Source organism: Chrysemys picta, chromosome 3 (assembly GCF_011386835.1).
Source record: "Chrysemys picta bellii isolate R12L10 chromosome 3, ASM1138683v2, whole genome shotgun sequence".
Classification (NCBI taxonomy): domain Eukaryota; kingdom Metazoa; phylum Chordata; order Testudines; family Emydidae; genus Chrysemys; species Chrysemys picta.
The window spans coordinates 172,518,441-172,528,234 of NC_088793.1; the positions used below are offsets into that span (position 1 = coordinate 172,518,441).

The 9,794-nt window shown below is 47.3% G+C and overlaps 1 protein-coding gene across 1 annotated transcript; it reads left to right on the forward strand.

Moving 5' to 3' along the window:
• The first annotated feature begins 1,315 nt into the window (after positions 1-1,315).
• LOC135982522 (uncharacterized) lies at positions 1,316-3,474 on the forward strand. The gene is made up of 2 exons (XM_065589550.1): positions 1,316-1,818; positions 2,813-3,474. The coding sequence occupies exons 1-2, from the start codon at positions 1,416-1,418 to the stop codon at positions 3,271-3,273; spliced, it is 864 nt and encodes a 287-aa protein (XP_065445622.1). The 5' UTR covers positions 1,316-1,415; the 3' UTR covers positions 3,274-3,474.
• The last annotated feature ends 6,320 nt before the right edge of the window (positions 3,475-9,794 follow it).

Sequence of the window (9,794 nt, forward strand, 5' to 3'; positions counted from 1 at the left end):
CTAATATAAATACTAGGCCTGTTGATTAATCGCAGTTAACTTGCGTGATTAACTCAAAAAAATTAATAGCGATAAAAAAAATTAATCGCAATTAATCACACAGTTAAACAATAGAATACCAATTGAAATATATTAAATATTTTGGATGTTTTTCAACATTTTCAAATATATTGATTTCTATTACAACACAGAATACATAGTGTACAGTGCTCACTTTATATTATTATTTTTATTACAAATATTTGCACTGTAAAATGATAAACAAAAGAAATAGTATTTTTCAATTCACCTCATACAAGAACTGTAGTGCAATCTCTTTATCATTAAAGTGTAACTTACAAATGCAGATTTTTTTTGTTACATAACTGCACTCAAAAACAAAACAATGTAGAACTTTAGAGCCTACAAGTCCACTCAGTCCTACTTCTTGTCCTGCCAATTGCTAAGACAAACAAGTTTGTTTACATTTACGGGAGATACTGCTGACTGCTTCCTATTTACAATGTCACCTAAAAGTGAGAACAGGCGTTCACATGGCACTTTTGTAGCCGGCGTTGCAAGGTATTTACGTGCCAGATATGCTAAACCTTCATATGCCCCTTCATGCTTTGGCCACCATTCCAGAGAATATGCTTCCATGCTGATGATGCTCATTAAAAAAATAATGCATTAATTAAATTTGGGGACTCCTTGGGGGAGAATTGTATGTCTCCTATTCTGTTTTACCTGCATTCTGCCATATATTTCATCTTATAGCAGTCTTGGTGATGACCCAGCACATATTCATTTTAAGAACACTTTCACAGCAGATTTGACAAAATGCAAAGAAGGTACCAATGTGAGATTTCTAAGGCCTGGTCTACACTAGGCGTTTATGTCGAAGTTAGCACCGTTACATCGAATTAACCCTGCACCCGTCCACACCGCGAAGCTATTTAGTTCAACATAGAGGTCTCTTAAATTCGACTTCTGTACTCCTCCCCGACGAGGGGAGTAGCGCTAAATTCGACATGGCCATGTCGAATTAGGCTAGGTGTGGATGGAAATCGACGCTAATAGCTCCAGGAGCTATCCCACAGTGCACCACTCTGTTGACGCTCTGGACAGCAGTCCAAGCTCGGATCCTCTGACCAGCCACACAGGAAAAGCCCCGGGAAAATTTGAATTCCTTTTCCTGTCTGGCCAGTTTGAATCTCATTTCCTGTTTGGACATCGTGGTGAGCTCAACAGCACTGGCAACGATGCAGAGCTCTCCAGCAGAGATGGCCGTGCAATCTCAGAAAAGAAAGAGGGCCCCAGCATGGACTGACCGGGAAGTCTTGGATCTGATCGCTGTGTGGGGCGATGAGTCCGTGCTTTCCGAGCTGCGATCCAAAAGACGGAATGCAAAGATCTACGAGAAGATCTCTAAAGCCATGGCAGAGAGAGGATACAGCCGGGATGCAACGCAGTGCCGCGTGAAAATCAAGGAGCTGAGACAAGGCTACCAGAAGACCAAAGAGGCAAACGGACGCTCCGGATCCCATCCCCAGACATATCGTTTCTACGAGGCACTGCATTCCATCCTAGGTGCGGCCGCCACCACTACCCCACCACTGACCGTGGACTCTGAGGATGGGATATTGTCCATGGCCGGTTCCTCGGACATGTTAGCGGACGGGGAAGATGAGGAAGGAGATGAGGAGGACGAGGCAGTCGACAGCGCTTACAACGCTGATTTCCCCGACAGCCAGGATCTCTTCATCACCCTTACAGAGATCCCCTACCAACCGTCCCCAGCCGTTAACCCGGACACAGAATCTGGGGAAGGATCAGCCAGTAAGTGTTTTAAACATCTAAACATTTATTTTTAACAGAACAGGAATATTAAGAATAACAACAATGGGTTTCTCATGATTAGTTTGCCCTAGGCGCTTAACGTTTCAGTCCTGGGCAATGCAACTATTGAAAAAAAATCTAACAATGTCCGGTTTAGCATGATTGTTCTGCCCAAGCCGCTCTACTGTTTAGTCCCTGCCAGTGCAGCTACAGTAAAATGCAGTCTATATGTCCGGGGATAGAGCAGAAATCCTCCTGGGACATCTCGAGGAAGCTATCCTGGAGGTAATTGGAAAGCCTTTGCATCAGGTTCCTGGGGAGAGCGGCCTTATTGGGTCCTCCGTGGTATGAAACGTTTCCGCACCAGGAGACAATCAAGTACTCCGGGATCATTGCCCTGCAGAGCATGGCGGCATACGGTCCTGGTCTTTGGAGGCTTTCCCGAAGCATTCTTTCTTTCTCAGTGTCTGAGATCCTCATCAGGGTGATGTCGCTCATGGTGACCTGCTTTGAATTAGGTAGGGGAATGTTAGTATTGGGACTGCTTGCCCGTTCCTTTACAGAACTGTAACCGCCGGTTTGCAGCCACGCGGTGGAGGCGGGAGAGGGGCAGGCTACAGGGATCTTTCCCTGGGACAGCCGCCAGGGGGTGGGACAGGGGCAGAGTTCCTGCTTGCCGGATTGCTGGCAGCAGGGACTGGCATTGCTTTCAATGTGAAAGGAGGCCAGTGCTACTATTAAAGTTTTAAGCTGCAACAAGTCTACGGCTTACCATGTCTGCCTGCTACACAAATTCCGGTGTCCTGCCCCGCTTCTCAGATCTGCAGTGCAAGACTCCAGGCACCGAATGCGAAGGCCGAGAATTCGACCTTGTCCTGAGTGCGCATGTGATAGGTGCTGTGCATGGTCTTGTTCACAGAGAAAGACTATGTTCTTTGTTCACAACTACATTTATCTTTCTGAGGAATTCACTCCCTTTTTCCCATTCCCACAGCCACATCTGCGACTGTCTCACAACCTAGCCTGGCATCACACTTCCAGAGGCTAGCGCAGATTAGGCGTAGGAAGAAGAGGACACGGGAGGACATGTTCTCGGAACTTATGGGCTGCTCCCGAGCCCAGGCAGCACAGCAGACCCAGTGGAGGGAGAACTTGTCCCAAATGCACCGATCACACATGGAACAGGAGGAGAGGTGGCGGCAGGAAGACCAGCAGGCAACTCAAACGCTGCTTGGACTAATGAGGGAGCAAATGGACACGCTCCGGCGCCTTGTGGATGTTCTGCAGGAACGGAGGCAGGAGGACAGAGCCCCGCTGCAGTCTATCTGTAACCGCCCTCCCCCGCCACCAAGTCACATACCCCCCTCACCCAAAGTCCAAAGAAGGAGGGGCGGCAGAGTCCGTGCAAACTCTCACTCCACCCCTGCAGACTGCTCTAGTAGTAGAAGGCTCTAATTCCCCAAAATTTGACAAGTCCTTTCCTTCCCGCCTCACACAAGCCCCCGTCCAAGTTTCACCCCCCAGTTTCATGTGTAGTTGCTAATAAAAAATACATTTCTGTTAATTACTGTTTCCATCATGTTCTTTTGGAGGAGAGTCTGTCTGAAGGGGGGGAAGGGGGTTGGTAATTGGACAGGACAGTCACCTTTAGCAGGGTACATAGGCGGGGGCAGGTCCAACAGCAGGGCATATACATAGTGCAGTCACTAGTTACCCTGGTCAGTCTGGGAGGTGGTTTTCATGTTCTGTGGTGGGGGGTGGGTTGCTCTGTGACTTTGTGGCGGGGGAGGGCAGTTACAGATCTTATGCGGCGGTCCTTATCCTGGATCACAGAGCCACGCAGCAGGGGATCTGTAACCGTCCTCCCCCTGCCACAAAGTCACATAGCCCCCACATACACACAGTCCCGATCAGGAGGGGTGACAGGCTCCGTTGAAACAACCAGTCCACCACTGCGGAGCCTGTCATTCCTGGAGTTTAGAAGCGTCATTTGCGTCACTACACTACACCCGCTCCCCACCACAGTCTGCGTCCCAGGTTTAAAACATTCCCGCAAAAACAGTAATAAAGAAAACGGTGTTCATTAACAAAGTAGAAGTGATTTTATTTCTAAACATGTGTTGGAAGGGGGTGAAGGGAGTATGTAACTGGAGAGGATAGTCAACATTAACTGGGTAAAGAAACGGGGGCAGGTTCAGCTTCTCTGTACACAAACTTAAAAGTCACAGGTTACCCTGCTCACTCAGGAACCTAGCTTTCAAAGCCTCCCGGATGCACAGCGCGTCCCGCTGGGCTCTTCTAATCACCCGGCTGTCTGGCTGGGCGTAATCAGAAGCCAGGCTATTTGCCTCAACCTCCCACCCCGCCATAAAGGTCTCCCCCTTGCTCTCACAGAGATTGTGGAGCACACAGCAAGCTGCTATAACAATGGGGATATTGGTTTCGCTGAGATCACAGCGAGTCAGTAAGCTTCTCCATCTCCCCTTGAGACGGCCAAAAGCACACTCCACCACCATTCTGCACTTGCTCAGCCGGTAGTTGAAGAGTTCTTTTTCAGTGTCCAGGGTGCCAGTATAGGGCTTCATGAGCCAGGGCATTAGCGGGTAGGCTGGGTCCCCAAGGATGACTATAGGCATCTCCACATCCCCAACAGTTATTTTGTGGTCCGGGAAGTAAATACCTTGTTGCAGCCGTCTAAACAGACCAGAGTTTCTGAAAACACGAGCGTCATGAACCTTGCCCGGCCATCCGACGTAGATGTTCGTAAAACGTCTCCTGTGGTCCACCAGTGCTTGCAGGACCATGGAAATGTAGCCCTTTCTGTTAATGTACTGGCTGCCTGGTGGTCCGGTGCCAGGATAGGGATGTGAGTTCCATCTATGGCCCCACCGCAGTTTGGGAATCCCATCGCTGCGAAGCCATCTATGATCACCTCCACGTTTCCCAGGGTCACTACCTTTGACAGCAGTACATCAACGATTGCCTTGGCTACTTGCATCACAACAACCCCCACGGTAGATTTGCCCACGCCAAAGTGGTTCGGGACTGACCGGTTGCTGTCTGGCATTGCAAGCTTCCAGAGGGCTATGGCCACTCGCTTCTGGACAGTCAGGGCTGCTCGCATCCGGGTGTCATTGCGCTTCAGGGCAGGGGACAGCAACTCACAAAGTTCAAGGAAAGTCCCCTTCCGCATGCGAAAGTTTCGCAGCCACTGGGATTCATCCCAGACCTGCAGCACTATGCGGTCCCACCAGTCCGTGCTTGTTTCCCGGGCCCAGAATCGCCGTTCCACAACATCCACATGACCCATTGCCACCGTGATGTCCTCGGCGCTGGGTCCCGTGCTTTCTGACAGGTCTGTGCTACTCTCAGACTTCAGGCCCTCACCGCGGTGCCGTAGCCTCCTCGCCTGATTTATCTGCATCTGCCTCTGGGAAAGGTGGATGATAAGCTGCGAGGCGTTGAGAACGGCCACAACTGCAGTGATGGTCGCAGCGGGCTCCATTCTCGCAGTGCTGTGGCGTCCGCGCTGTCACTGACTAGAAAAGTGCGCGAACTGATTTCCCGCCGGCGCTTTCAGGGAGGGAGGGCGGGAGTGATGGACGGATGACGACAGTTACCCAAAAGCACCCTCGACACATTTTTTTACCCAGAAGGCATTGGCGGCTCGACCCAGAATTCCAATGGGTAGCGGGGACTGCGGGAACTGTGGGATAGCTGCCCAAAGTGCACCGCTTCCAATGTCGACGCTTTCCCCGTTAGTGTGGACTCACAAAGTCGAATTACTGTCCTTAGTGTGGACACACACGTTCGACTTTGCAATATCAATTCCAAAAATTCGATTTAAGTAAAATCGAACTACTCTCGTAGTGTAGACATACCCTAAGGATAGATACAGCATTCGACCCAAGGTTTAAGAATCTGAAGTGCCTTCCAAAATCTGAGAGGGATGAGGTGTAGAGAATGCTTTCAGATGTCTTAAAAGAGCAACACTCCGATGAGGAAACGACAGAACCCAAACCACCAAAAAAGAAAATCAACCTTCTGCTGGTGGCATCTGACTCAGATGATAAAAATGAATATGTGTCAGTCCGCTCTGCTTTGGATCGTTATCGAGCAGAACCGGTCATCACCATGGATGCATGTCTTCTGGAATGGTGGTTGAAGCATGAAGGGACATTATGAATCTTTAGCCCATCTGGCACATAAATATCTTGCGATGCCAGCTACAACAATGCCACGAGAATGCCTGTTCTCACTTTCAGGTGACATTGTAAACAAGACATGAGCAGCATTGTCTCCTGCAAATTGTAACCAAACTTGTTTGTCTGAGCGATTGGCTGAAGTAGGATTGAGTGGACTTGTAGGTTCTAAAGTTTTACACTGTTTTATTTTTCAATACAGTTACTTTTTGTACATAATTCTACATTTGTAAGTTCAATTTTCATTATAAAGAGATTACACTACAGTACTTGCATTAGGTGAATTGAAATATACTATTTCTTTTGGTTTTTACAGTGCAAATATTTGTAATAAAAAATAAATATAAAGTGAGCACTGTACACTTTGTATTCTGTGTTGTAATAGAAATCAATATATTTGAAAATGTAGAAACATCCAAAAATATTCATATAAATGGTATTCTATTGTAGTTTAACAGTGCGATTAATCGCAATTAATTTTTTTAAATGCGCGATTAATCGCAATTATTTTTTTTAATCGCTTGACAGCCCTAATGAATACATAACCTAAGGGAGCTTATGTCAAGACCTATATAATATTCACTGTTTGCTACTCTAGAGTATGATCTTAATGGTCGGGACCACAGGACAAATTTAGCTGTGATGCAAAAGGTAGTGCACATTATACTTTTGTAAGTTGATAGAAATTAGAGCTGAGCAAATAATTGATTTTTCAGTTTGGCTAAATCCAAAAAAAAAAAGGGGGGGGGAGGGTTAGTTTCAAATAAAAACTGATTTTTTTTTTCATTTTCTTACCAAAACAAAAAACTGAAAAAATTTTAGTGACGTTAAACAAAATGTTTCATTTTTCAGCTCAAATTGACTTTTTTAAAACAAAATATTGATTTAAATACATATTTAATGTAGAAAATGTTGTTTCAAAACAAAATGTCAAAACAGTTCATTTCTAAACTGTTGAAACTAAATATTTTGACATTCCCAAATGTTTTTTTCCAGGAGTTTTTTTCTCCAAAACTATTCGCCAAATTCAACTTGAATTTTGTGTCCTGAAAAATGCATTTTTTTGGCAAAATTACTATTTGCTAAAAAAAAATGTACTAGAATTTAGTGTAAGGGGCCTAGATTCCACCCCCATGTATCAGTGTAAATCTAAAACAACTCTGCTGAAGTCAATGGGTTTACTTCAGTATTTAAAATGGTGTTACTAAGTGCATCGGCAGCTGGGCTCAGCAGGGGCATAGCCATGGTTGGGCCATGTCCCACCCAAATCTGAGCACCAGGCACAATCCTTAAAGTGAGGGGGGTCACAGCCCACCCCCCTCAAAAAAATGTAAAGATTCAGCCAGTTCGCTGAGGGGTGCAATCTTTTAGTAAAGCTTCTGCTGCTTCCTACACTCCATGGGGCTCTGCTTCCCCAACAATACAGGCTCAGACTCTCTCCCACACTACCCACCTCCAGTTACTGCTCCTCGGTGACTAATTGGCTCTCAGTTCCAAAGAAACAATCAGGTTCTGGCCAGGACCACCCAGCAGTGGGTGGAGAAAGTAATCAGAACTGGGTGGCGTGTGACAGAGCTGGAGACTGTGTCAATGAGGAACGAGCCATTGCGACCTGGCACACTGGGTCCTGCTTCTCCTAGTCACTGCTTCCATTCTGCTCCCCATACAGGCTCAGCTCCAGAGAGTCTGGGATTGGGAGCAGGAGCTGATGTGCAATGCCACTCAAATTTGGAATGGTTCCCCCTCCATAATGCCAGCAGGGAAGTGGCTTCACCTGGCAGGGATTGATTTGGGGATGCTGAACCCCTTCTATCCCTAGCCACCCCCTACCTACGACTGAGAGCAGAGTATGGACGAGGGTGTTCCGATCCAGATTTCACTGAAGTCAATGGAAGGCTTTCCAATGACTTCAGTGGATGCTGGTTAAGCCTTAAGCAAGTCTATACTGGCAGACACTGAGGAGCCAGAGTAAGTCATAAGTACACCATTTTATTATCCCTTAGACTCACAGCTGAATTTAGACCTTTGTCTGCAAGACACCTACTACACCTTCGGCACTATATAAACAAATCAATAATAAATAATTACCACTCTTACTTTACTAAAAAAGAATATTTATAAGTGGAATTGAGACTTAAGGCAGCATCTTTTCATCTCTTCTCAGGATATATGTTGGTAGTTAATCTTGCCAGACGTGTGATACAATACTGCAGCAGACACCTGTTAAACACAACACAATCCTATTATATTAATAAAGACTCATTCTTTCTCATGTAATTTATATTCACAGGAGAGGTCTCCATTGCTTTGTGTGGTGTTCTGGTTTATCTGGTACCATCCATATATACTATAATCAATAACCAGATCAACTTTCATTCAAATCCTTCACATCCACTTGGCTGCCAACCTTCTGAGCTCTTTTAAACTATGGGCTTGTCTACACTGGCAAGTTTCTGCGCAGTAAAGCAGCTTTCTGCATTGTAACTCCTGAGGTGTACACACTGCCAAGCCACTTAGTGTGCAGAAACCGCGCAGTTGCAGTGCTGTAAAAAAACCACCCTGACGAGAGGCATACAGCTTTCTGCCGGGGCTAAAGCGCTGTGGTGCCAGTGTAGACATCCTGGTCGATTGCAGTGCTGCGACTGGCCTCCGAGAGTTGTCCTACAACGCCTGTTCTTACCTCTCTGGTCATCGGTTTGAACTCTACTGCCCTGCCCTCAGGTGACCAACCGTCATTCCCCATCCCATACATTCCTTTGGAATTTTGAAAGTCCCCTTTCTGTTTGCTCGGTGACGCATGCAGTGGTCTCAACGCATCTTTCCAGGTGGACATGCCTGCTCCAAGCACCAGGCAATCCCCCACTTGGAGCAATGCCAAGTTGCTGGACCTCATCAGCATTTGGGGAGAGGAGGCTGTGCAGTCCCAGCTGCACTCCAGCTGTAGGAACTGTGATACCTACAGACAGATTTCACAATGCATGACAGAAAGGAGCCATGACCAGGACACAATGCAGTGCAGGGTCAAAGTGAAGGAGCTGCGGAGTGCCTTCCGCAAGGTGCGGGAGGCAAACCACCACTCCGGTGCTGCGCCCACAAGCTGACAGTTCTACAAAGAGCTAGACACAATACTCAGTGGCAACCCCACCTCCACTACAAAGGCCACTGTGGATACTTCGATGGCTCATGTGCCAGTCGAGAGTGCACCGAGCTAGGAGGAGGAAATCTTGGACAAGGATGTCGACAGGGGACGACGACCCAGAGGCAGAGGATGCCTCAGAGATGCATGCAGCCACAAGCTCTTCTCTACCCCAGAGGAGGCTAGCCAGTCACTGCTGTTGGATTTTGGTGAAGCACAAACAGGAAAGGAGGCCCCTGGTAAGTGGATTTGTTTTGGGGAATTGCTGAAGCGAATTGTTGGGGGCAGGAAGGTTGCAAAAAGCAGTCTTGTGTCTGTATGATGCGCTTACCACCACGTGCCTAGTCTGAGTGGCGGAACAGGCTGTTGATTGACTCCCTCACTTAATAGGAATCTACCTCAGAGATCTCCAGGAAACTCTCATGGAGATACTGGACACTCCGCTGCCACAGGCTCTTTGGCAGAGATGCTTTGTTTCTTGCCCCATTAATGGTAACTTTCCTGTGCCACTCTGCTGTCATGGCGGGGACCATTGCTGCACACAGACGAGCCGCATAAGGGCCAGGGTGGAAGCCGCAGTCTTGGAGAAGACCCTCCCTTGATTCCCTGCTCACCCTCAGCAGCGAGATATCTTCCAT